Source organism: Corvus hawaiiensis, chromosome 3, assembly GCF_020740725.1.
Source record: "Corvus hawaiiensis isolate bCorHaw1 chromosome 3, bCorHaw1.pri.cur, whole genome shotgun sequence".
Lineage (NCBI taxonomy): Eukaryota > Metazoa > Chordata > Aves > Passeriformes > Corvidae > Corvus > Corvus hawaiiensis.
In genome coordinates, this window is record NC_063215.1 from 99,157,323 (window position 1) to 99,182,873 (window position 25,551).

At 53.6% G+C, this 25,551-nt stretch overlaps 4 protein-coding genes across 4 annotated transcripts; all 4 read left to right on the plus strand.

Annotated features, from left to right (window-relative positions):
* Nucleotides 1–2,603: 2,603 nt before the first annotated feature.
* On the plus strand, nt 2,604–4,608 carry LOC125322357 (acrosin-like). Its single transcript, XM_048296010.1, has 5 exons — nt 2,604–2,683; nt 2,765–2,980; nt 3,295–3,560; nt 3,832–3,977; nt 4,417–4,608. The coding sequence occupies exons 1-5, from the start codon at nt 2,604–2,606 to the stop codon at nt 4,600–4,602; spliced, it is 894 nt and encodes a 297-aa protein (XP_048151967.1). The 3' UTR covers nt 4,603–4,608.
* Nucleotides 4,609–6,209: 1,601 nt separating this feature from the next.
* LOC125323802 (acrosin-like) lies at nt 6,210–8,684 on the plus strand. Its single transcript, XM_048299079.1, has 5 exons — nt 6,210–6,372; nt 6,654–6,875; nt 7,190–7,455; nt 7,724–7,869; nt 8,334–8,684. Exons 1-5 carry the CDS (start codon nt 6,302–6,304, stop codon nt 8,517–8,519), a joined length of 891 nt encoding a protein of 296 aa, XP_048155036.1. The 5' UTR covers nt 6,210–6,301; the 3' UTR covers nt 8,520–8,684.
* A 1,440-nt stretch (nt 8,685–10,124) lies between these two features.
* On the plus strand, nt 10,125–12,448 carry LOC125322358 (acrosin-like). Its single transcript, XM_048296011.1, has 5 exons — nt 10,125–10,287; nt 10,569–10,790; nt 11,110–11,381; nt 11,653–11,798; nt 12,263–12,448. The coding sequence occupies exons 1-5, from the start codon at nt 10,217–10,219 to the stop codon at nt 12,446–12,448; spliced, it is 897 nt and encodes a 298-aa protein (XP_048151968.1). The 5' UTR covers nt 10,125–10,216.
* Nucleotides 12,449–20,550: 8,102 nt separating this feature from the next.
* On the plus strand, nt 20,551–22,992 carry LOC125323466 (acrosin-like). Its single transcript, XM_048298446.1, has 5 exons — nt 20,551–20,713; nt 20,995–21,228; nt 21,532–21,797; nt 22,056–22,201; nt 22,664–22,992. Exons 1-5 carry the CDS (start codon nt 20,643–20,645, stop codon nt 22,847–22,849), a joined length of 903 nt encoding a protein of 300 aa, XP_048154403.1. The 5' UTR covers nt 20,551–20,642; the 3' UTR covers nt 22,850–22,992.
* The last annotated feature ends 2,559 nt before the right edge of the window (nt 22,993–25,551 follow it).

Here is a 25,551-nt window from a genome sequence, read left to right on the forward strand (position 1 = left end):
ACAAATTCCCTGTGCATAAGACTTGACAAATTTTTTAATGGATCTCACTTGACTAGCCTTTATATACACACACACACATATATATATATGTATGTATATATATGAGAACTCAGTTTCTTGTTTTCACACAGGGCTCTTTTATGTGATAGATAGCAATGTGTGTCTTGAGTAGCTAAAAGCAGAAATAACTGAGAAAGTCCAAGTTATTCTACAAGTTTGGTTTGTGGTCTAGGTCTTCTACATCATCTTTAAATACCCTCCAAGACTAAACAAATTTTTAGTAAGAGAAGTTTCATGCCAAAGTGGGCTCCAATTGGATTCTCCTAAAGGCACGACTCTAACAAGTTTTAAACTCCACAAAATCTCTTGTGAGATTTGCAAAGAAACTGGCTTTAACTTACCCTGACAACTTTTTAATGTCTTCAGCTGTTCTATTTTATTGTAGTGATATACTGGATTAAAACCCAGCAGGAAAGTTAACCCCACTGAACTGCACCTCCTCCCCCGCCCCCTTCCAACAAGGGACAAAACACTAGGACATCACAAGCAGGAATCACAGTTTTACTGAAAAACTTGTAATAAATGCAATATCAATAAAAGAGGGCACAAAGAGGCAATACCCACAAGAGGGTATTCAGCATGGAACAAACACAAACACTTCCTTGAGAGAATGAGCCTGGCATTGGTTTTTTTTGCTAGCTTCAATATAATCGCTTTGATATAGTGCACTATACTATCCTGTACTATACAGTACTAGCTTTATACTGTGTAATAAGTAATTCTGGTTAAGATCTTACATGTAATAATATGTCATAATAATAATTCATTCCTATATAAATATACCTGAAGTGGCAGCAATGGGACTCTACAGTGGCCATGGCAGCTTTATCTGGGTGCCGAGCAGTCACACAGTCCTAGCCCCTTCCACGAACCCAGCAAAAAGATGAAGAACTTTCTGCTTCCACCACCCCGGATTTCCCACTGAAACCACAGCCCCTCAATGTGGTGGGTGGTATTGAATTAAACAGGGCTAGAAACTCCACCTGTCTTTTCCTCTGTACCAAGGACAAGTAATCAGGGCTCAGTAACAATTTTGTCCATGGCGACTACAGGAACATTTTGTGTTCACATTTCAAATCTGTGGCTCCTCAGGCAATACGCAGGTTACCCTTGAATTTAAGCAGATGAATAATCCTGTGGTTATTGAATACAGCGTTGTTCAATCCTGTTTTTTCTGAACAGGCATAGAATTACATGATGTGGAGCAATAGGAAGGACTCTCTTCAAAAACAAGGTCATAGTGTGGGAAAAGTTGAGAGAAATGTCTAGGGCATTTGCAGATGCTCTAATTAAACTTTGTAAAGCCTGTAAGGAAAACTATTTAATGACATTTTAGAATTGTAACATGCCCAGTCACTAGTAATGTTGACTGAATTACTAAAGAGTATGCAAGAAATTAAATTAACAACATGGTTTGTCATTCTTTAGTGAAGCTTTCATCACATGAAAATTTTCTTTATTAGAGAATAGTGAACAGTTTAAGATTGCCTGGTTTGCTGTACATAAAGAAGTCAAGTTACAAACTACCAAGATACCAATGAAAGCATAAAATAAGGCAATGAATAACTCAGCAAATAAGTTGATATTTCAAGACAGCCTTGAGTGCAGTGATAAACTCATATTAACCCTTTGGCTACAGAATAAACCTTTGTGTGTTTGTTATACCTTCAGTAGTTCCTACTTTTTAAAGATTCATTATGGATGGCTACAGAAAACAAAACTACTTTGAAAAACATCTGCCATAATTTTAAGCAAAGTTCTTAAAGACATTCAGATAAACACTTAATATCCAAAATTAACAACACATTTCCAGTAAGAACGATAATTTGCATTGACATAGGTCCTGGTGATCAAAGGCCTTAATGCAGTTTACAAAAATGCATAATTAAGCTACATACAGATTTCCACTTTATTAAATGCAGGCAATGGTTTGTTTAGAGTCAGCACAACAAACAACAAGAGGGAAAGGTTCCAAAAAGAGAGAGAGTAGGTTTAGGTTAGATATTAGGAAGAAATTCTTGACTATGAGGGTGCTGAGGAAATGGCATAGGTTGCCCAGAGAAGCTGTGGATGCCCCATCCCTCAAAGTGTTTGAGGACAAGTTTCTGAGCCAGACTCCGAGCAACTGGGTCTAGTGCAAGAGATCCCTCCTTGTCCATGACAGGGGGTCAGGGCTGGATGATCTCCAAGATCACTTCCGACCCAAACCAATCTAAGGCTCCTCAATTCCCTCCATGGGCCCTATGGCACAGACCCCCCCAGTGTCCAGAACACAGAATCCACCCCTCTGTGACGTTTAGGGCTGTGGCTGTGCTGCTGCCCGGATCCCTCAGTGCTTGCAGCTGACACGTGCCTCTGGCAGCCATGAATTGGCTCGGCCTCCTCGTCCTGCTGACCGCTGCGGCTGGGCTGGCCCACAGCATACAGAACACATGTGGGTAAGTGGCCCCAGGCCCTGGGAGGGAGCCAGGCCAACACTTGGGGCCTTCCCTGGAGGGGGCCCTGCCTGTCCCCCATGGCCGGGCCACGGCTTCCCACCCGCCATGGGCAAGCCTCAGCTCCTTGCCAGCAGCCAGGTGCTGGCACGGACAGACGCACACCCCATGGAATTCCCTGGGCTGCTGTGCGTGCAAGCCCTTGTGGGGAGGGCAGAGGGCTGAGCTTCAGCCTGAGCCACAGCATGGAAATGACTTCCTGCTTGCAGATGGACTTGCGGCCTCCGACCCATGGTGTCTGACTACATACCTCATGACTATGGCATGACACGCATCGTGGGTGGAGCAGGTGCCAAGCCAGGGGCCTGGCCCTGGATGGTCAGCATCCAGCATCCATGGCTACCAGACCCAGAGCATTGGTGTGGAGGGTCCCTCATCAGCACTCAGTGGGTCCTCACAGCAGCCCACTGCTTCGACGAGATCAAGTAAGGAGGAGCAGGGAATGTGGACATCCCCACAATACCAGCAGGTGCCCTGTGTGCAGCACCACCTGCTACACCTAACCCCTTTGCTCTCAGTCATCCCCACTGCCACACTGCTCAGGAGAAGCCTGGGCTCATGCCAAGGCTTCCTAGCAGCCTACAGATCAACATTCCCCCACCCTAAGCTGTGGGAGGGCACTCACACCTGCCAGAGCACTGCTCCCTCTGTGCCATGCCACGCAGAGGTCTGTCAGCTGCTGGGCTGCTGTGGTGCATGGCTCTGCTCCCTCTCAGCCCTCTCTCCATCTGCCTTCCAGTAATGTCAGTACCCTGTATGTGGTGATTGGGGCCACCCAGTTGACTCAGCCAGGTCCTGGTGCAGAAGTGCGCCGAATTAAGAAGCTACTGCGTCATGAAAAATATGAGAGAAGTGATATAAGTAACGACATTGCCTTGCTGGAACTAAATGAGCCTGTCCAGTGCAGTTCCTACATCCAGCTGGCCTGTGTGGCTGACCCCATCCTAAGAGTGTCAGAGCTGCAGAACTGCTGGATTGCTGGCTGGGGTTCAACCACTGAAGGAGGTGAGTTCCCAAGAGAGATTCCTGAGCCAGCTCAGCACACTGGGGACACAGCTTGGGCTTCCCCACAGCAGAGGCCAAAGTCAGGCTGTGGGACGTATGCCTCTGCAGAGATGGACCTGGTCTGGTCCTCAAAGGCAGGCAGCAGAGAAACAGCACCCCAGTGCCTCTGCAGAGGCAAAGCCAAGCCCTAGGGAATGGGATCCGTCCCCCAAGAAAGGGGAGGAGAACAGGCAAGGAGCTGCTGGGTGCTCATTCCTTTCTGTGCTCACAGATGAAAACTCGAGCGATCACCTCCAGGAGGCCAAAGTCCAGCTCATCGATACCAAACTCTGCAACAGCAGCGGCTGGTACGCAGGCAACGTCCACCCCTACAACCTCTGTGCTGGTTACCCACAGGGCACCATCGACACCTGCCAGGTAGGAGCGTGCCACGAGCCCCTCAGCCCCCAGCAGCGCGGGCAGCCCGGGCAGCACCGCCCCAACACAGCCCAGGGCCTGCTCTGCCCGGCCACTCAGTCGCCCTCCCAGCCCCGGCTCCCCACCGCTGTGGGGGCTTCCTGCACACTCCCCAGCCACACCTGCTTGCCCAGGGCCCCCTTGTGCCAGAAAGCCCAACTAGTGTTCTTGGCAACCCAGAGATCCAGGTGCCAAATGTCCATCCTCTGCACATCCAGGAGCCCTGTGCAGAGAGGACAGAGAGCACTACTTTACAGAAACTCAATCCACTCACAGTCAAATTTCTGGAGGCCCAAGCACCTGAATACCACTCTGGCAGGGGCTGTGGGAGACACAGAGACACCCCCAGTGCTGACAGGGACCACCCAACACCACCTTAATCCTGTCTGCTCCCCTGCAGGGTGACAGCGGTGGTCCTCTCATGTGCCAAGACAACAACGCTGACTCCTGGTGGGTCATTGGAGTGACCAGCTGGGGAAGAGGCTGCGCCAGAGCAAATCTGCCTGGAGTCTACACCTCCGCTCAGTACTTCTATGACTGGATTCTGGCCCAAATGGGCCTGAGCCCATTTGGAAGTGCTCCCTGACCAGCAAGACAGGAAGGATCCACAGTGTGCTGTAGTGCACTGCAACCATTTGCTGCCCGGGCAATGCCTACTGATCCAAAGGCAGCATCAGTGTCAAAAACCTGCTCTGTCCCGACCACAATCCTCTCCTGTGTGCGTGCAAACACTGCAGTTGATTCAGTTGTAGAAATAAAGTTACCTTTGTTCACAGGGAACCATCTTTTCAGTGCAATTCCAACTCCTGGGCAAGGCAAGGACTGCCACGCTCAGCACCTGCAGAAGGAGCCATTGGGCACAAAGGGACAGAGTGGCTCCAAAGAGCTCCCAAGTGCCTGGGCAGAGAGGAGAGTGCTCTCAGCCACCATGGGCTGCAGGAACCTGGTACATCAAGCCTAGCAAGGGGATAGGAAAAGAGCAGACACCTTGGGGGTGGTGCTCAAAGACACATGGGCGGGGCATTAGGGCCCAGGGTATGAGCCTGAGCTAAAGGAACAGCACACCTGGGAAACTCCCAAGCATGACCAGGGAAACTGCTGGCTCCTGACAGGAGTGCCAGTGCCCTAGGCAGAGCCAGATTTCATGAGTACTAAAGGGTGATAGATGTGCCAGGTGGTCACACTTGAGAGATACTCAAAGGAAGGGCTGGGGTCATTGTGGGGAGAGGAACCTGGCAGGAACAGTAGGAGAGCACCCCAGGAATGCCATGGAAGGCCAAGGTGAGTGGGCCAACACCATCAACAACACCAAGTCTGTTCACAGATGATCTAGCAGTCCTGCCCTTGGGTCTCATCTGGGCTGCCAAAGTGCTGAGGGAACTCCTCTCCCCTGTGTGACCATTCTGGAGGCACGGCTGGCTCCAGCGAGCCAATGAGTGCCCCATTTGATTCCCTACACACTCCACTCTCACCCAGTCAGAGCGGGTTTCCATACCCGTTCAGCCCCGGGATTCTCCCAGCAGACTCACAGATGTCTCATTCCATAAAGAGCCACCAGCTCCTGCTGCAGCTCTCCGTGTCCATTCAAATCCCTGGCTGGCACCTCAGCTCCCCGTGCCCTCGGTTATGCAAAGGCTGGGCAGCTCACGGCCCCTGGTCCCGGGCTCCCCCCAGCCAGAGCTCAATCTGCAGCTGGCACTGCAGCTGCACACCCAGCTCCCTGCCCCAAATGGATTCCTCAGCAGCTGCCTGCCCCGGGGACTGCCCAGCCTCATCCCGCAAGTAGAGGGGCCTAAAGAAAGCTGCAGAGAGCCTTCTTCCAAGGGCAGGCACTGATAGGACATGGGGCAGTGGCTTGACAGTGACAGAGGGTAGCTTGTGATGAGATACTGGGAAGGAATTCTTGCTGGTGAGGCTGCTGAGACACTGGCATGGGTTCGTTCAAGGACAGCTCTCAAGGCAAGCTCAGGACACTCTGGACACCTGGGTCTACTGCAAGCTATCCCTCCCTGCCCATGGTAGACAGTCAGGGTCAGGGCTAGATGATTTCCAAGGTGCCTTCCAGCCCAAACCATTCCATGGCTCCTCCATTCGATGTTGCCCCTCCCCCAGTGGCCCCCGGGCCACAGGCCGCAGTGCCCAGGACACGGAACCCACCCCTCTGTGACATCAGCCCCAGGGCCGAGGGCACCACGGGCAGCGCGGCTGCTGCGGGCACTGCGGCTGTGGCTGTGCTGCTGCCCGGATCCCTCAGTGCTTGCAGCTGACACGTGCCTCTGGCAGCCATGAATTGGCTCGGCCTCCTCGTCCTGCTGACCGCTGCCGGGCTGGCGCACGGCACATGGGACAACTGTGGGTAAGTGGCCCCAGGCCCTGGGAGGGAGCCAGGCCAACACTTGGGGCCTTCCCTGGAGGGGGCCCTGCCTGTCCCCCATGGCCGGGCCACGGCTTCCCACCCGCCATGGGCAAGCCTCAGCTCCTTGCCAGCAGCCAGGTGCTGGCACGGACAGACGCACACCCCATGGAATTCCCTGGGCTGCTGTGCGTGCAAGCCCTTGTGGGGAGGGCAGAGGGCTGAGCTTCAGCCTGAGCCACAGCAGGCCACGGAGCAGCATGGAAATGACTTTCTGCTTGCAGAGGGATATGTGGACTTAGACCCATGGTGTATGAGTATGAGTACATGGGTCCTGACGATGGAATGATGCGCGTCGTGGGTGGCACTGATGCCAAGCCAGGAGCCTGGCCCTGGATCGTCAGCCTTAAGCATCCCGCAATACCAGGCACAAGACATCTGTGTGGCGGGTCTCTCATCACTGCAGAGTGGGTCCTCACAGCAGCCCACTGCTTCGACCCCATCAGGTAAGGAGGTGCCGGAAATGGGGACATCCCCACAACACCAGCAGGTGCCCTGTTGGCAGCACCACCTGCTACTCCCATCCCCTTTGCTCTCAGTCAGCCCAGCTGCCACACTGCTGAAGAGAAGCCTGGGCTCAGGCCAAGGCTCCCTAGTAGCTTCCACCTCAGCATTTCCCCACCCTAAGCTGTGGGAGGGCACTCACACCTGCCAGAGCACTGCTCCCTCTGTGCCATGCCACGCAGAGGTCTGTCAGCTGCTGGGCTGCTGTGGTGCATGGCTCTGCTCCCTCTCAGCCCTTTCTCCATCTGCTTTCCAGGAAAATCAGCATGGTGTATGTGGTGATTGGGGCCACGCAGCTCACTAAACCGGGCCCTGGGGCACAACTGCGCCGGATTAAGAAGTTAGTGCGTCATGAACGCTATAATAAAAATGACAAAAGTAACGACATTGCCTTGCTGGAACTGAACAAACCTGTCCACTGCAATCCCTACGTCCAGCTGGCCTGTGTGGCTGACCCCATCCTAAGAGTGTCAGAGCTGCAGAACTGCTGGGTGGCTGGCTGGGGTGCCACTGCTGCAAGAGGTGAGTTCCCAAGAGGGACTCCTGAGCCAGCTCAGCACACTGGGGACACAGCTTGGGCTTCCCCACAGCAGAGGCCAAAGTCAGGCTGTGGGACGTACGCCTCTGCAGAGATGGACCTGCTCTGGTCCTCAAAGGCAGGCAGCAGAGACCCAGCACCCCAGTGCCTCTGCAGAGGCAAAGCCAAGCCCTAGGGAATGGGATCGCCCCCAGGCAGTGGGGTAGAATTGGGAAGGAGCTGCTGGGGGCTCATTCCTTGCTCTGCTCACAGCTCAAAACTCAAGTGATGTCCTACAGGAGGCCAAGGTCCAGCTCATTGATACCAAGCTCTGCAACAGCAGCGGCTGGTACACAGGGGAAATCCACACCCACAACCTGTGTGCTGGTTACCCACAGGGCACCATCGACACCTGCCAGGTAGGAGCGTGCCACGAGCCCCTCAGCCCCCAGCAGCGCGGGCAGCCCGGGCAGCACCGCCCCAACACAGCCCAGGGCCTGCTCTGCCCGGCCACTCAGTCGCCCTCCCAGCCCCGGCTCCCCACCGCTGTGGGGGCTTCCCGCACACTCCCCAGCCACACCTGCTTGCCCAGGGCCCCCTTGTGCCAGAAAGCCCAACTAGTGTTCTTGGCAACCCAGAGATCCAGGTGCCAAATATCCATCCTCTGCACATCCAGGAGCCCTGTGCAGAGAGGACAGAGAGCACTGCCCTTACAGGACACCAAGCCTCTTGCAGATGGGTTTCTGGAGGCTCCAGCCCCTGAGCAGAGCCTGACTCTGCCCGGAATGCAGCTCTGGCACAGGCACTGTGGGAGACAAGCAGACAGCCCCAGTGCTGACAGGGACCACCCAATACCACCTTAATCCTGTCTGCTCCCCTGCAGGGTGACAGCGGTGGTCCTCTCATGTGCCAAGAGAAAAACGCTGACTACTTCTGGATTGTCGGAGTGACCAGCTGGGGAAGAGGCTGTGCCAGAGCAAAGCAGCCCGGAGTTTACACCTCCACTCAGTACTTCTATGATTGGATTGGGGTGCACATTGGCCTGGACACCATTGAAAAGACTTCTTGAGCAGCAGGACAAACAGCATCCAGAGTGTGCTGCAGTGCACCACAACCTTTGCTGCTGGGCAATGCCTGCTGATCCAAAGGCAGCCTCAGTGTCATAAACCTGCTCTGTCCTGTGCTTGCTCCTGTCCTGTGTGCAGGCAAACACTGCAGTTGATTTAGTTGTTGAAATAAAGTTACCTTTGTTCACAGGGAACCATCTTTTCAGTGCAATTCCAACTCCTGGGCAAGGCAAGGACTGCCACGCTCAGCACCTGCAGAAGGAGCCATTGGGCACAAAGGGACAGAGTGGCTCCAAAGAGCTCCCAAGTGCCTGGGCAGAGAGGAGAGTGCTCTCAGCCACCATGGGCTGCAGGAACCTGGTACATCAAGCCTAGCAAGGGGATAGGAAAAGAGCAGACACCTTGGGGGTGGTGCTCAAAGACACATGGGCTGGGCATTAGGGCCCAGGGTATGAGCCTGGGCTAAGGGAACACCACACCTGGGAAACTCCCAAACATGACCAGGGAAACTGCTGGCTCCTGACAGGAGTGCCAGTGCCCTAGGCAGAGCCAGATTTCATGAGTACTAAAGGGTGATGGATGTGCCAGGTGGTCACACTTGAGAGATACTCAAAGGAAGGGCTGGGGTCATTGTGGGGAGAGGAACCTGGCAGGAACAGTAGGAGAGCACCCCAGGAATGCCATGGAAGGCCAAGGTGAGTGGGCCAACACCATCAACAACACCAAGTCTGTTCACAGATGATCTAGCAGTCCTGCCCTTGGGTCTCATCTGGGCTGCCAAAGTGCTGAGGGAACTCCTCTCCCCTGTGTGACCATTCTGGAGGCACGGCTGGCTCCAGTGAGCCAATGAGTGCCCCATTTGATTCCCTACACACTCCACTCTCACCCAGTCAGAGCGGGTTTCCGTACCCGTTCAGCCCCGGGATTCCCCCAGCAGACTCACAGATGTCTCATTCCATAAAGAGCCACCAGCTCCTGCTGCAGCTCTCCGTGTCCATTCAAATCCCTGGCTGGCACCTCAGCTCCCCGTGCCCTCGGTTATGCAAAGGCTGGGCAGCTCACGGCCCCTGGTCCCGGGCTCCCCCCAGCCAGAGCTCAATCTGCAGCTGGCACTGCAGCTGCACACCCAGCTCCCTGCCCCAAATGGATTCCTCAGCAGCTGCCTGCCCCGGGGACTGCCCAGCCTCATCCCGCAAGAAGAGGGGCCTAAAGAAAGCTGCAGAGAGCCTTCTTCCAAGGGCAGGCACTGATAGGACATGGGGCAGTGGCTTGACAGTGACAGAGGGTAGCTTGTGATGAGATACTGGGAAGGAATTCTTGCTGGTGAGGCTGCTGAGACACTGGCATGGGTTCGTTCAAGGACAGCTCTCAAGGCAAGCTCAGGACACTCTGGACACCTGGGTCTACTGCAAGCTATCCCTCCCTGCCCATGGTAGACAGTCAGGGTCAGGGCTAGATGATTTCCAAGGTGCCTTCCAGCCCAAACCATTCCATGGCTCCTCCATTCGATGTTGCCCCTCCCCCAGTGGCCCCCGGGCCACAGGCCGCAGTGCCCAGGACACGGAACCCACCCCTCTGTGACATCAGCCCCAGGGCCGAGGGCACCACGGGCAGCGCGGCTGCTGCGGGCACTGCGGCTGTGGCTGTGCTGCTGCCCGGATCCCTCAGTGCTTGCAGCTGACACGTGCCTCTGGCAGCCATGAATTGGCTCGGCCTCCTCGTCCTGCTGACCGCTGCCGGGCTGGCGCACGGCACATGGGACAACTGTGGGTAAGTGGCCCCAGGCCCTGGGAGGGAGCCAGGCCAACACTTGGGGCCTTCCCTGGAGGGGGCCCTGCCTGTCCCCCATGGCCGGGCCACGGCTTCCCACCCGCCATGGGCAAGCCTCAGCTCCTTGCCAGCAGCCAGGTGCTGGCACGGACAGACGCACACCCCATGGAATTCCCTGGGCTGCTGTGCGTGCAAGCCCTTGTGGGGAGGGCAGAGGGCTGAGCTTCAGCCTGAGCCACAGCAGGCCATGGAGCAGCATGGAAATGACTTTCTGCTTGCAGAGGGACCTGCGGACTTAGACCCATGGTGTCTGACTCTGCGAACAGAAGTCATGACTTCAGCATGACACGCGTCGTGGGTGGCACGAATGCCAAGCCAGGGGCCTGGCCCTGGATCGTCAGCATCCAGCTTCCCAGGGTAGCAGGCACAAAGCATCTATGTGGAGGATCCCTCATCAGAGCCAAGTGGGTCCTCACAGCAGCCCACTGCTTCGACTTCATTTTGTAAGAAGGGGCAGGGAATGGGCACATCTCCACAACACCAGCAGGTGCCCTGTGTGCACCACCACCTGCTACTCCCATCCCCTTTGCTCTCAGTCATCCCCACTTCCACACTGCTGAGAAGAAGAGAAGCCTGGGCTCATGCCAAGGCTCCCTAGCAGCCTCCAGCTCAACATTCCCCCACCCTAAGGCGTGGGAGGGCACTCACACCTGCCAGAGCACTGCTCCCTCTGTGCCATGCCACACAGAGGTCTGTCAGCTGCTGGGCTGCTGTGGTGCATGGCTCTGCTCCCTCTCAGCCCTCTCTCCATCTGCCTTCCAGTAATGTCAGTACCCTGTACGTGGTGATTGGGGCCACCCAGTTGACTCAGCCAGGTCCTGGTGCAGAAGTGCGCCGAATTAAGAAGCTACTGCATCATGAAAAATATAAGAGACATGACATGAGCAATGACATTGCCTTGCTGGAACTGAACAAGCCTGTCCAGTGCAGTTCCTACATCCAGCTGGCCTGTGTGGCTGATGCTATCCTAGGAGTATCAGTGTCACATGCGCATAACTGCTGGGTTGCTGGCTGGGGTGCCACCAGTGCAAAAGGTGAGTTCCCAAGAGGGACTCCTGAGCCAGCTCAGCACACTGGGGACACAGCTTGGGCTTCCCCACAGCAGAGGCCAAAGTCAGGCTGTGGGACGTACACCTCTGCAGAGATGGACCTGCTCTGGTCCCCAAAGGCAGGCAGCAGAGAAACAGCACCCCAGAGCCTCTGCAGAGGCAAAGCCAAGCCCTTGGGAATGGGATCCATCTCTCAAGAAAGGGGAGGAGAACAGGCAAGGAGCTGCTGGGTGCTCATTCCTTGCTCTGCTCACAGCTCAAAAATCAAGTGATCACCTGCAGGAGGCCAAGGTCCAGCTCATCAATGCCAAGCTCTGCAACAGCAGCGGCTGGTACGCAGGGGAAATCCACACCCACAACCTGTGTGCTGGTTACCCACAGGGCACCATCGACACCTGCCAGGTAGGAGCGTGCCACGAGCCCCTCAGCCCCCAGCAGCGCGGGCAGCCCGGGCAGCACCGCCCCAACACAGCCCAGGGCCTGCTCTGCCCGGCCACTCAGTCGCCCTCCCAGCCCCGGCTCCCCACCGCTGTGGGGGCTTCCTGCACACTCCCCAGCCACACCTGCTTGCCCAGGGCCCCCTTGTGCCAGAAAGCCCAACTAGTGTTCTTGGCAACCCAGAGATCCAGGTGCCAAATATCCATCCTCTGCACATCCAGGAGCCCTGTGCAGAGAGGACAGAGAGCACTGCCCTTACAGGACACCAAGCCTCTTGCAGATGGGTTTCTGGAGGCTCCAGCCCCTGAGCAGAGCCTTGCTCTGCCCGGAATGCAGCTCTGGCACAGGCACTGTGGGAGACAAGCAGACAGCCCCAGTGCTGACAGGGACCACCCAACACCACCTTAATCCTGTCTGCTCCCCTGCAGGGTGACAGCGGTGGTCCTCTCATGTGCCAAGACAACAACGCTGACTACTGGTGGGTCATCGGAGTGACCAGCTGGGGAAAAAGCTGTGGCAGAGCACGGCGTCCTGGAATCTACACCTCCACTCAGTTCTTCTACAACTGGATCCTGGTCCAGATGGGCACAATGAATGTTGAAAATGCTTCTTGAGCAGCAGGACAAACAGCATCCAGAGCATTGCTGCAGTGCACAGCAAGTGTTTCTAGCTGGGCCAATGCCTACTGATCCAAAGGCAGCCTCAGTGTCATAAACCTGCTCTGTCCTGACCACACTCCTCTCCTGTGTGCGTGCAAACACTGCAGTTGATTTAGTTGTTGAAATAAAAATTACCTTTGTTCACAGGGAACCATCTTTTCAGTGCAATTCCAACTCCTGGGCAAGGCAAGGACTGCCACGCTCAGCACCTGCAGAAGGAGCCATTGGGCACAAAGGGACAGAGTGGCTCCAAAGAGCTCCCAAGTGCCTGGGCAGAGAGGAGAGTGCTCTCAGCCACCATGGGCTGCAGGAACCTGGTACATCAAGCCTAGCAAGGGGATAGGAAAAGAGCAGACACCTTGGGGGTGGTGCTCAAAGACACATGGGCTGGGCATTAGGGCCCAGGGTATGAGCCTGGGCTAAGGGAACACCACACCTGGGAAACTCCCAAGCATGACCAGGGAAACTCCTGACTCCTGACAGGAGTGCCAGTGCCCTAGGCAGAGCCAGATTTCATGAGTACTAAAGGGTGATGGATGTGCCAGGTGGTCACACTTGAGAGATACTCAAAGGAAGGGCTGGGGTCATTGTGGGGAGAGGAACCTGGCAGGAACAGTAAGAGAGCACCCCTGGAATGCCATGGAAGGCCAGGGTGAGTGGGCCAACAGCAGCTGCAACACCAAGTCTGTTCACAGGAGGGGCCAGCCTGGCGGCCAGGGGGAAAAGATCCCTCAGCTTGGCTCCATATTTGGGATGAGACAAGGGCAGAGAAAGGGAGGAGTCAAGGAAGATGAGAGGGCTATATGAGCCTGGCAAATGGAGAGAAGGGGCAATCAGAGAGCCAGCTGCACAGACTCAAACTACAGCTTGGTGTGCTTGTCTGCCTGAGTGCTGCACATAATCACCACAGGATGGGCAAGAACCTTCTTATCTCAACTCGCTAATCAAGAAATCATCTCCAAACTGTACAAATTCAATCCAAGATTTTATACCCATTTATTCAACCCCACAATATTCATGTTGGGGAGAAAAATACGTGGTAGGGCATCCTGCAACTTCTTGGGGAAGACACGTGCAGAGCTACCCTCTAACTGTAAAGCTATTGCCCGTTTCTTATCAGCATGTCTCACAATTATGGATAACCTGCAAGACACTGTCCATGTTTAAATCTTTCCCTCGGTCTTGTGCCCACTTATAGGCATCTGTGCCCTGCTGACCTGAGGCATCATGGGTCCATTGAGCTAGGAATGACTTCTCCTTGTGTTGCCAATCCAAACCTCTCTGTAACACCTCAATTTTGCAGCCTGATCCACCTTTTCATTATTGCCATGCTCCTCATTAGCCTGACTCTTGGGCATGTGGACGTCCACATCACAGACTTTAACAGTCAGCTTCTCTACCCAGGCAGCGATGTCTTGCCATTCTTCAGCAGCCCAGACTGGTTTTCCTCTACACTGCATTTGGCCTTTTTCCACCTTTCCAGCCACCCCCAGCACATTTGCTACCATCCACCAGTCAGAGTAGAGGTAGAGTGTTGGCCACTTCTCTCACACAGCAATGTCCAAAGCTGGACGGCTTTCAACTCTGCAGTCTAGCTGGATCCACCTTGTCCTTCAGTAGCTTCTGCAACTCACCACGTAGGGCTCCATACAGCTGTTTTCCATTTCCTACTGGTTCCTACAACATGGAGGATCCATCAGTGAAGAGGGTGCACCATCTTTCACTCTCCGGTAGCTGGTTATATGGTGGAGCTTCCTCAGCACATTACCTGTTCTTCCTCTTCTGATGATTATCAAAAGCTCTTTGGACCAGTTTACAATGACTTCCAAGATCTCAGGGTGATTTGGGTTTCCTATTCGAGCTCACTGTGATATGAGGGGCATCCATTTACTCTAGGCAGCATCTGTGGCATGATATATTGAGGGAACCTTTCCTTTAAACATCCAGCTCAGCACTGGTAGTCAGGGTACCAGAAGGAGCTGTGCTTCCGTGCCAGTCACTTCTGAGGCAGCTTGAACCCCTTCATAGGCTGCAAGAATCTCTTTCTCAGTTGGGGTGTTTCTGGCCTCAGATCCTCTGTATGCCAAATCCAAGAGGCTGTCCTCAGGTGTCCCCAGGTCCCTTCTGCCAGAGGCTCCAGGACGGACCATTCTCCCTGGATATGGTGTAGAGCACATTCTTCACATCCTGTCCTGTCCTGACAGGCATAAATGCTACTACATGGGCAATCTTGTGCTTGATCTGCTCAAAGGCTTGCTGTTGCTCAGGGCCCCACTCAAAATCATTTTTCTTTCATGTCACGAGGTAGAGAGGTCTTACAGTCTGCTAGATTCCGGGATGTGCATTCTCCAAAAGCCCATGGTAAAGCTTGTGTTTCTTTCTTTCTGGTTGGTGGGGACATAGCAGTTATCTTATTAATCACATCTGTTGGACTCTGTCTGCATCCATCTTGCCACTTCACCCCTAGGAACTGAATTTCCTGGGCAGGCCTTTTGACTTTATTTCATTTGATAGCAAAACCTGCTTTCAGAAGACTCTGGATTATTCTCTTTCTATTACTGCAGGCCTGGTTCCTACGGGATATCACCGTGTCCTGCAGCCATAGGGAGGAGGAGGAGAGAAGATCCAACAAGCAGGAATTGTGCAGCAAGATTGATTTTTTAAATTATTTTACAAACTCTTTTATAGACTTTTTTCTTCATAGTCTAATTGGACAAAGGATCAGCAACCCCTTGGCGGTGATTGGCTAAAATCCTAAAACATCCATTGTCAAAATATTTTTCTACTATACCATAAACAAGACTTTTCAAGGTTGCAGGTGGCTTGGTTGTTTACATTCCCTGCTACCTCTTCTGTGTGAGAGAAAAGTCTCTCATGGACTTAGAAAATAGCAAGAAAATCCTTGCTAGCAGCATTTTTTGTATCTACATCTCTCCTTTCTTGTAAACCTCCCCTGCCATGTTCCCTCATACAATGATGTCATCAATGCACTGTGGCTGTTCTGGAGTCTCCTCCTTTTCCAGTGCAGCCTGGATCAGTCCATGGCAGATGGTGGGACTGTGCTTCTACCCCCGGGGCAGTCAGTTCCAGGTGTACTGAACTCCCCTCCACGTGAAAGCAAACTGAGGCCTGCACTCTGCTGCCAGAGGAATGGAGAAGAATGCATCGGCAATGTCAATAGCGGCGTACCACTTCACTGCCTTGGACTCAGCTCGTACTGGAGCTCCAACATATCCAGCACAGCAGCGCTCAGTGATGGTTTAAGTTCATTTAGGCCACGATAGTCAACTGTTAGTCTCCATTCCCCATCAGACTTGCACACAGGCCAGATGGGACTGTTGAAGCATGAACGGGTCTTACTGACCACTCCCTGGCTCTCCAGCTCACAGATCTTATTATGTACGGGGATCATGGAGTCTCGGTTTGTGTGCTATTGCCAATGACGTACTGTAGTGGTGGCCATCAGTACCTGCTGTTCTTCTACCCTCAGGAGTCCTACTGCAGAAGGGTCCTCTTTTTGGGGCTTGAGTACTGAAGAGCTGGCCAGATAAACAACATGTACATCGATGCGATTTGAGCATCGTTCTCCGCTTTATTGTTTACCTATGCAAGCTTATATCTACTTTGCAAAGATTCATGCCCAGTCCCTCTAGATGGCCTCTAATCCACAGGGTAGACAACCAGTGTATAACTTTGACAAGGACTTTCAATGCTGCCTGCAGCCAGGTGTCTTCCAGGCTTGCCTGCAGCCAGGGGCCAGTTCGGGGGTTTTTCCTCAGCAACCCTGGGTTATCCAATTTTTCCAGAGGTATCATATGCCCCTGTTCCACAAGGAATCCCTCTACATCCTCTGAGGCACCAGGCAAGGTGCCTAATGCCCTCTGTCTTCACAGCAGCGATTCCAAAAGCCCACCTGAGTCCTTTTGGGTCTTTGAAATAACCACTCCTGAGGAAATCTATGCCCAGAATACACAGGGCCTCTGGACCAGTCACAGTAGTTTCCTCCACTCCTTCCCAGTCAAGCTCACCTCAGCTTCCAATGGAGCCAACTGCTGTGACCCTCCTATTGTCCCAACAATGGAAACAGGTTCGGTCCCCACATGTCACAATGGTACATTGTGCATCAGTGTCAACCAAAGCCTTGTATTTTTGTGGTTCTGATGTGCCAGGGCATTAGATCCACACTGTCCAAAAGACCTGATTTTTCTCAGCCTCTCCCTGGATAGAGGCAGGGCCCCTCTTGTCCTGGCTACCATTCACTCCCTTGGTATACATTCCAGAGATTCCTTTGAGTGGATCAGACATATCATCCTCGCTTCTCTTACACCTGGCAGCTCAGTTACTGGAAATTGTAGCTACATTCATTCTGGTGGAATTCCCTCTGTTAGTAGTTTCCTCCTTTAGTTTACACACCTGTGCTGCCGGGACAGAAGTGAGTTTCACATCCTATCTCATATCTTCCCCATGCTCACACAGGAAGAACCACAGATCTGCTTGTGGGGGGTACCCTCTCTCCCTAGCTAGGGTCATCTGCCTCTGATAAGAAAGCATCTGCTCTGTACCCATAAGATTTGGAGAAGGTCCTCTTTAATCTCCTTCCTGAGCTTCTGCTGGGTCTCTTCAATCCTGTCTTCCACTTTCTGTATACGCTCTGCCAGGTCTGTTTCCACAGCTGAGACTTTTGCTTCTGTTGGGCCATGCACAGTGTCTTCATAACACCAGAGCCTCCACTGTCTCCACCAGAGCAGCCACTGTCTCGTCCCTCTCCTTTCACTGCAGCGTTGCTGTGGCAGGGGTGTACACTTGTGGCCCGAGTCGTGCAAGTTTGAGCCACATGACTGCCGTACATTTTAGCATGTCTGGACTCTTAGTGGTTTGGTTGTCATCTGAGAAAAGGATCTCTAGCACAGCCAGTTTCCTCAAGTGATGGATTCTTTGCTCCATGGTCTTCCAAAGGCCTTGCTGCAGCTGAAGATCTGGACAAAGGTATCTTTCTATCTCTTGTTGAGAGCCATGTCCAGAGGCTGAGAGGTTCAGGCCTCCTTGCAATCCCCTGGCCAATACCCGCATCATGTGACAGAGATCCCAAATGCCTCACTTGAGGACCATCCAAAATCATACCATAGCCTGCAGTGTCCCAGATTCATTCCAACCAACTTAATATAGACTCGTTGGGCCATTGGGTGAGATCTTTTCTCAGACTGTGAAGGCTTTCTAAGGATGGAGACTTGGTGATTATTTCTGGTTCCAATTCCTTTGCTGGCTGTGAGGGTCCTGGCTCCCCATCATCATTCACTGGGCAAATGGATTTGGTTTTGTACTTCCTTCTCTGGACAGGGGCAATTGCTACTGGTTTAGGCTCCCTGTCTGGTTTAGCTGCAGCCTGAGTGCCTGGGGTGTCTGCTGATTCATCCTCCTGCTCCTCTGGCTGTACCTGCTGCCCTACAGTGTCTAGCAGTGTGCGATAACCATTAGCCAGGGCCCAGCACGTTGCAATGAGCTTCTTCTCTTTAGAGCTGTCATTGCAATTTTCTTTCAGCTATTTCCCCACCTCAGCTGGATTCTGAATTTGTTTAGAGGGGAAGTTCTAATCTATCAGGGCAGAGAATTCCTTCGGGGTTTGGCATATGTCCTCTCACATCCCACACCACTCAGGATTTTCCACCACTGGGGCAGATATCTGGACAACCTCTATGGAAATTTCAGCCCTGATTCTAAACGTGCTATAGGTTGTATGGAGGAGAGTTAGCAGAATTAACAAAAAAATATGGCATCTTTAACATTCAGAGGGAATGGTATATTCTCAAAAGGTGGCATGCCAGATCTGAAGGGGAAAAAGGGGGTAAAAAGATGGGAAAAATCATCCCCTACTTTTCCCCCAACAGACTGAGTGTAATTATTAATAAACCCCCAAAAACGACTGCCGAGACCAGCACAGGAAAACAGCAGAGAATACACATCCCAAGTAACTCAAATTGCCTCTGATATTATCTTTCCATAAATTATAAGCATGGAGCATATCAACACGGCAATTAGGGCTCGTGTCCCTGATATGAAGAAGATACATACCAGGGCCAGGATTGCCACTATATATGGATAAGCACACATGCCTAGGTGCCAGGCAGCATGGTGGACACTGACTGTTGTACCCAATACAAACTCTTTCAGACAAAAATGTTATTTTTTTATTTTCCACTTTCTCTTTCTCCTCTTAAGTTGGACAACAAATTTTGTCTCATTTTGAGACAATTTAAAAGAGAACCATCTGAGTTATATCCTTTAGATTTCCAATAATCCCTTTCCACCAGTAAGGAATGAATACTAATAAATAAAAGTGAAAAAAAACCCCAAACAACAAAGTTTTATTAAAAAACCAAATGGCGGGAAAAAATAAAAAGTAAATAGCTTGTACATATCAAAGTGTTAGACCTCACCACTCCACCAGAACAAAAGGAGACCCAAAATGCTGGAGAATACCCATTCCTGATACACGATACAAGATTGCATCAACTTCTCCCCTTTGGAAGGCAGGAGCATCATGGAACAGATGAAGCCCAGCAGCAGACGAAGGCCTGGTGGCTCGTCTGACAGCGACCTCCTCCGCATGGCAAAGAACAGCAGAATGGTCATGGCAGGCAAAATAGCTGGGTTAGTGCAACTTGGTGTGTTCTCTCCACAGCTCAGTGTGGTTCGCAGCAGTTTGGGTTGGAGCAGGGAAGCTCCACTCCTGCTGGTATGATGTCCCGGGTCTCGGACAAGCAGCTGCTCAATTTGCCTCAAGGCAGCCCAAAAATTGCTACTGCAGCTTCTCGGAGACAAGGAAAGGAAAACCTTCTACCTAGGCAAAAACCAAGCCAGCCATGATAAAAACATGCCACACAGAGCCCTGAAAAACCTGGGCAGGGAGCTTTTAAAAAATACACACACAAAAACAAAACACTCCTTTCCCCCTGGCCTCACACAGGTCAGGTCCTGGGTTGAAGGTTCTTGAAGATACAGTAACAATTTCTGGAAAGAGAGCAGAGGATCTTGGAATACACTATCAAAATAAATCACAACCTAGGCACTGAGGCAAGGGCACAGATTGCCCAGAGCAGTGTGGAACCCTGCTTTTCCCACAGACAGGGTCAGCACAGAAGACATAGATACCAACTTCAGGAGTGTCTTTTACCATAATTCAAAACTGCAAAGAATTGCAAAAGGATAGGTAAGCAGTACATCAAATCATCAGCAAACATTGACAAAAGGATAAGCTAAGCAATGCATGTAATCATTACTACAAAAGACTGCCTACAGTGATGAAGGAAGACACATCACCAGTTACCCTAACCTTTGACCATCATCCAGGTCTGCCCATCAACTGGGGGAAGCCACTGTCACAGTGAAGGACTGGGGAACCACTCCTGGCAACTGGGAAATCCTGCAGGTGCCTGCAGGCAACGAGGCTTCTGACCACGCTGTGAGAGGGTCCAGTTTTTACACTGTTGAATAAACAAGATACCAAAACTTCTGTGTACAGGAACATCTGGTTTCATTATTCTATTGGGATGCTCCTGAGGCCTGGGAAGGCTTCAGAAGGAACCAAGGGAGTTGTCTGTGATCCTACACCCCCAAAACAAGGCCAGATGTGGCCTTATCCAGTTTCTAAATATGGAAAGATAAATCCACGATTCTCCAGTGAGCAGATTTAGATAACATTTGGTTGGAAAGCCCATGTAGAGGCTGACTTTTGGTCACAGCCAGTTGCTCCAGCCTCGGTCAGGGCCTATTGACCAGGACTTAGTACTTCAAAGCCCAATCCATCAAAGTGTTCAAGGACAGCTTCTGAGCCAGGCTGTGTTCACTGTTGGCAACTGGGTCTAGTGGAAGCTATCCCTCCCTGCCCATGGCAGGGGGTCAGAGCTGGATGATTTCCAAGGTGCCTTCCAGCCCAAACCATTCCATGGCTCCTCCATTCGATGTTGCCCCTCCCCCAGTGGCCCCCGGGCCACAGGCCGCAGTGCCCAGGACACGGAACCCACCCCTCTGTGACATCAGCCCCAGGGCCGAGGGCACCACGGGCAGCGCGGCTGCTGCGGGCACTGCGGCTGTGGCTGTGCTGCTGCCCGGATCCCTCAGTGCTTGCAGCTGACACGTGCCTCTGGCAGCCATGAATTGGCTCGGCCTCCTCGTCCTGCTGACCGCTGCCGGGCTGGCGCACGGCACATGGGACAACTGTGGGTAAGTGGCCCCAGGCCCTGGGAGGGAGCCAGGCCAACACTTGGGGCCTTCCCTGGAGGGGGCCCTGCCTGTCCCCCATGGCCGGGCCACGGCTTCCCACCCGCCATGGGCAAGCCTCAGCTCCTTGCCAGCAGCCAGGTGCTGGCACGGACAGACGCACACCCCATGGAATTCCCTGGGCTGCTGTGCGTGCAAGCCCTTGTGGGGAGGGCAGAGGGCTGAGCTTCAGCCTGAGCCACAGCAGGCCATGGAGCAGCATGGAAATGACTTTCTGCTTGCAGAGGGACCTGCGGACTCAGAGCTACCTACCAGCCCATGAATTATTACTACGGCAACGTGGCTTATGACTATGGCATGACCCGCATCGTGGGTGGCACAGGTGCCATGGACGCATCCTGGCCCTGGATCGTCAGCATCCAGCATCCCTGGGCACCAGACCTGGGCCATTGGTGTGGAGGGTCCCTTATCAGACCTCAGTGGGTCCTCACAGCAGCCCACTGCTTCAACAAGTATAAGTAAGGAGGAGCAGGGAATGGGGACATCCCCACAACACCAGCAGGTGCCCTGTTGGCAGCACCACCTGCTACTCCCATCCCTTTTCCTCTCAGTCAGCCCAGCTGCCACACTGCTGAAGAGAAGCCTGGGCTGATGCCAAGGCTTCCTAGTAGCTTCCAGCCCAACATTCCCCCACCCGAAGGTGTGGGAGGGCACTCACTCCTGTCAGAGCACTGCCATGCCACGCAGAGGTCTGGCAGCTGCTGGGCTGCTGTGGTGCATGGCTCTGCTCCCTCTCAGCCCTCTCTCCATCTGTCTTCCAGTAATGTCAGTACCCTGTACGTGGTGCTTGGGACCAGCCAGTTCACCCAGCCGGGCCCGGGGGTAGTAGTGCGCAATGTCAAGCAGCTGCTGATACACCGGTACTACAAACGGGCCGACTTGAGCTACGACATTGCCCTGCTGGAATTGGACCATCCTGTCCAGTGCAGCCCCTACATCCAGCTGGCCTGTGTGCCTGACGCCACGCTGAGAGTGTCAGAGCTGCAGAACTGCTGGATTGCTGGCTGGGGTGCCGTCACTGCAAGATGTGAGTTCCCAAGAGGGATTCCTGAGCCAGCTCAGCACACTGGGGACACAGCTTGGGCTTCCCCACAGCAGAGGCCAAAGTCAGGCTGTGGGACGTACGCCTCTGCAGAGATGGACCTGGTCTGGTCCCCAAAGGCAGGCAGCAGAGACACAGAGCCTCTGCAGAGGCAAAGCCAAGCCCTAGGGAAAGGGATCCCCCACACAGGGGATGTGAGCTGGCAGGGAGCTGCTGGGGGCTTATTCCTTGCTCTGCTCACAGCTCAAGATTCAAGTGATCGCCTCCAGGAGGCCAAAGTCCAGCTCATCGATACCAAACTCTGCAACAGCAGCGGCTGGTACGCAGGCGACGTCCACCCCTACAACCTCTGTGCTGGTTACCCACAGGGCACCATCGACGCCTGCCAGGTAGGAGCGTGCCACGAGCCCCTCAGCCCCCAGCAGCGCGGGCAGCCCGGGCAGCACCGCCCCAACACAGCCCAGGGCCTGCTCTGCCCGGCCACTCAGTCGCCCTCCCAGCCCCGGCTCCCCACCGCTGTGGGGGCTTCCCGCACACTCCCCAGCCACACCTGCTTGCCCAGGGCCCCCTTGTGCCAGAAAGCCCAACTAGTGTTCTTGGCAACCCAGAGATCCAGGTGCCAAATATCCATCCTCTGCACATCCGGGAGCCCTGTGCAGAGAGGACAGAGAGCACTTCCCTTACAGGACACCAAGCCTCTTGCAGATGGGTTTCTGGATGCTCCAGCCCCTGAGCAGAGCCTTGCTCTGCCCAGAATGCAGCTCTGGCAGGGGCTATGGGAGACAAGCAGACAGCCCCAGTGCTGACAGGGACCACCCAATACCACCTTAATCCTGTCTGCTCCCCTGCAGGGTGACAGTGGTGGTCCTCTCATGTGCCAAGACAACAACGCTGACTACTGGTGGGTCATTGGAGTGACCAGCTGGGGAGAAGGCTGCGCCAGACCACAGCAGCCCGGAGTCTACATCTCCACTCAGCATTTCTATAACTGGATCCTGGTCCAGATGGGCTTAAAGGCAGCTAAAAGTGCTTCTTGAGCAGCAGGACTGGCAGCATCCAGAGCGTTGCTGCAGTGCACTACAACAGTTTTCCCGGGGGCAATGCCTGCTGATTCAAAAGCAGCTTCAGGGTCAAAAGCCTGCTCTGTCCTGCCCACACTCCTCTCCTGTGTGCAGGCAAACACTGCAGTTGAATTAGTTGTTGAAATAAAGTTACCTTTGTTCACAGGGAACCGTCTTTTCAGTGCAATTCCAACTCCTGGGCAAGGCAAGGACTGCCACGCTCAGCACCTGCAGAAGGAGCCATTGGGCACAAAGGGACAGAGTGGCTCCAAAGAGCTCCCAAATGCCTGGGCAGAGAGGAGAGTGCTCTCAGCCACCATGGGCTGCAGGAACCTGGTACATCAAGCCTAGCAAGGGGATAGGAAAAGAGCAGACACCTTGGGGGTGGTGCTCAAAGACACATGGGCTGGGCATTAGGGCCCAGGGTATGAGCCTGGGCTAAGGGAACACCACACCTGGGAAACTCCCAAACATGACCAGGGAAACTCCTGGCTCCTGACAGGAGTGCCAGTGCCCTAGGCAGAGCCAGATTTCATGAGTACTAAAGGGTGATGGATGTGCCAGGTGGTCACACTTGAGAGATACTCAAAGGAAGGGCTGGGGTCATTGTGGGGAGAGGAACCTGGCAAGAACAGTAAGAGAGCACCCCTGGAATGCCATGGAAGGCCAGGGTGAGTGGGCCAACAGCAGCTGCAACACCAAGTCTGTTCACAGGAGGGGCCAGCCTGGCAGCCAGGGGGAAAAGATCCCTCAGCTTGGCTCCATATTTGGGAGGAGACAAGGGCAGAGAAAGAGAGGAGTCGAGGAAGATGAGAGGGCTGTATGAGCCTGGTAAATGGAGAGAAGGGGCAATCAGAGAGCCAGCTGCACAGACTCAAACTGCAGCTTGGTGTGCTTGTCTGCCTGAGTGCTGCACATAATCACCACAGGATGGGCAAGAACCTTCTTATCTCAACTCGCTAATCAAGAAATCATCTCCAAACTGTACAAATTCACCCCAAAATTTATACCTTTTTCAATCAAACTTTGATAGTGCGGGGTGGGGAAGAAATGGTAGGGGATCCTGGAATGCCACAGGGAAGACGTGTCGAAGGCAATGGCTGTCTTTTCCAAGTGAAGTGAGGCAAACATTGACTCCCTTCATCTAATGGAATGCTTCAAAGTGCCTCGGGCTAGGTGTCACTCCATCTGCTTCTGGATACTCTTCTTGGCTTCCAGGCCAGTGGAGTGCTGTCTCATGGTGGGTGGCACTCTTCCCTTTGTGTTTATCAGTATGGGCTGGGCTGAGAACAACCGCCCCGCATCTCTACTGGTCCCTGGCACCCTGGCAGAAGCTTCTTCAAATATTTCCTGAAGTCAGGGGCTGCCTGCTCACTAAAGATGCTGACCACAAGAGTGTCACTCAGGCTTGGGCATGGCCATTACCCTGCCCAGTGAGCAACCAGCTTAGAGCAGCCCGATCACCCTGGCACAACCTTATGGCGCTGTCTTGGCAGAATCCTGCTGCCCATAATGATTTCCCCCAGTTTAGCAACACCTCGGCCACAAACATTCCCTCACCTAAATCAGGGATATTTCCCATCACATCAAACACCTCGAGGCACGTGAAACCCCTTTTTGCATGCCAAGAAGGGACTTCAACCCCCTTCTGTGTGCGTGCCCAGGGACTCTAGCACCTGTTGTGTGCCATGATGGACACAAGGCTCTCCCTGTGCCTGTCTCCAAAAGCCTTTGAGCAGAGACTCAAGCGTCCTGGCAGAAACTCCAGCCCCTCCACCTCACAGCTTATGGGGGCCTCCATAACTCCTCTGTGGCCACCTTATGCTGATCATGCTGCGCACCCATGCTCCACATGCTACCAGTGATGTCACCAAATCTGCACCAAATACCACACAAATAGAGAGGCTCAAATCCACCCTTATAATTTACATGGAATCTGCACACGGAATTGTAACACTGCCCCTGTGGCTTCTTCCTGCTCTAAAGATCCCAGGAGAACTCACCTGCTGCCAGCAGTTGGATGTTTGGAGGAGGGAAGCTCCAGCAGTCCTGCTCTTGTGTCCCATCTGGGCTGCCAAAGTGCTGAGGGAACTCCTCTCCCCTGTGTGACCATTCTGGAGGCACGGCTGGCTCCAGCGAGCCAATGTGTGCCCCATTTGATTCCCTACACACTCCACTCTCACCCAGTCAGAGCGGGTTTCCGTACCCGTTCAGCCCCGGGATTCCCCCAGCAGACTCACAGATGTCTCATTCCATAAAGAGCCACCAGCTCCTGCTGCAGCTCTCCGTGTCCATTCAAATCCCTGGCTGGCACCTCAGCTCCCCGTGCCCTCGGTTATGCAAAGGCTGGGCAGCTCACGGCCCCTGGTCCCGGGCTCCCCCCAGCCAGAGCTCAATCTGCAGCTGGCACTGCAGCTGCACACCCAGCTCCCTGCCCCAAATGGATTCCTCAGCAGCTGCCTGCCCCGGGGACTGCCCAGCCTCATCCCGCAAGAAGAGGGGCCTAAAGAAAGCTGCAGAGAGCCTTCTTCCAAGGGCAGGCACTGATAGGACATGGGGCAGTGGCTTGACAGTGACAGAGGGTAGCATGTGATGAGATACTGGGAAGGAATTCTTGATGGTGAGGCTGCTGAGACGCTGGCATGGGTTTCCCAGAGCAGTGTGGATGCCTGTTTTTC

Bases quoted from the DNA above. Each gene is read 5' to 3' on its own strand.
- LOC125322358 (XM_048296011.1), top strand. From the start codon at position 10,217: ATGAATTGGCTCGGCCTCCTCGTCCTGCTGACCGCTGCCGGGCTGGCG. The intron at 11,382-11,652 runs GTGAGTTCCCAA...CTCTGCTCACAG, and splicing joins GGGTGCCACCAGTGCAAAAG to CTCAAAAATCAAGTGATCAC. The intron at 11,799-12,262 runs GTAGGAGCGTGC...GCTCCCCTGCAG, and splicing joins GCACCATCGACACCTGCCAG to GGTGACAGCGGTGGTCCTCT.
- LOC125323802 (XM_048299079.1), top strand. From the start codon at position 6,302: ATGAATTGGCTCGGCCTCCTCGTCCTGCTGACCGCTGCCGGGCTGGCG. The intron at 7,456-7,723 runs GTGAGTTCCCAA...CTCTGCTCACAG, and splicing joins GGGTGCCACTGCTGCAAGAG to CTCAAAACTCAAGTGATGTC. The intron at 7,870-8,333 runs GTAGGAGCGTGC...GCTCCCCTGCAG, and splicing joins GCACCATCGACACCTGCCAG to GGTGACAGCGGTGGTCCTCT.
- LOC125322357 (XM_048296010.1), top strand. From the start codon at position 2,604: ATGGGCAAGCCTCAGCTCCTTGCCAGCAGCCAGGTGCTGGCACGGACA. The intron at 2,981-3,294 runs GTAAGGAGGAGC...TCTGCCTTCCAG, and splicing joins CACTGCTTCGACGAGATCAA to TAATGTCAGTACCCTGTATG. The intron at 3,978-4,416 runs GTAGGAGCGTGC...GCTCCCCTGCAG, and splicing joins GCACCATCGACACCTGCCAG to GGTGACAGCGGTGGTCCTCT.
- LOC125323466 (XM_048298446.1), top strand. From the start codon at position 20,643: ATGAATTGGCTCGGCCTCCTCGTCCTGCTGACCGCTGCCGGGCTGGCG. The intron at 20,714-20,994 runs GTAAGTGGCCCC...TTCTGCTTGCAG, and splicing joins GGCACATGGGACAACTGTGG to AGGGACCTGCGGACTCAGAG. The intron at 22,202-22,663 runs GTAGGAGCGTGC...GCTCCCCTGCAG, and splicing joins GCACCATCGACGCCTGCCAG to GGTGACAGTGGTGGTCCTCT.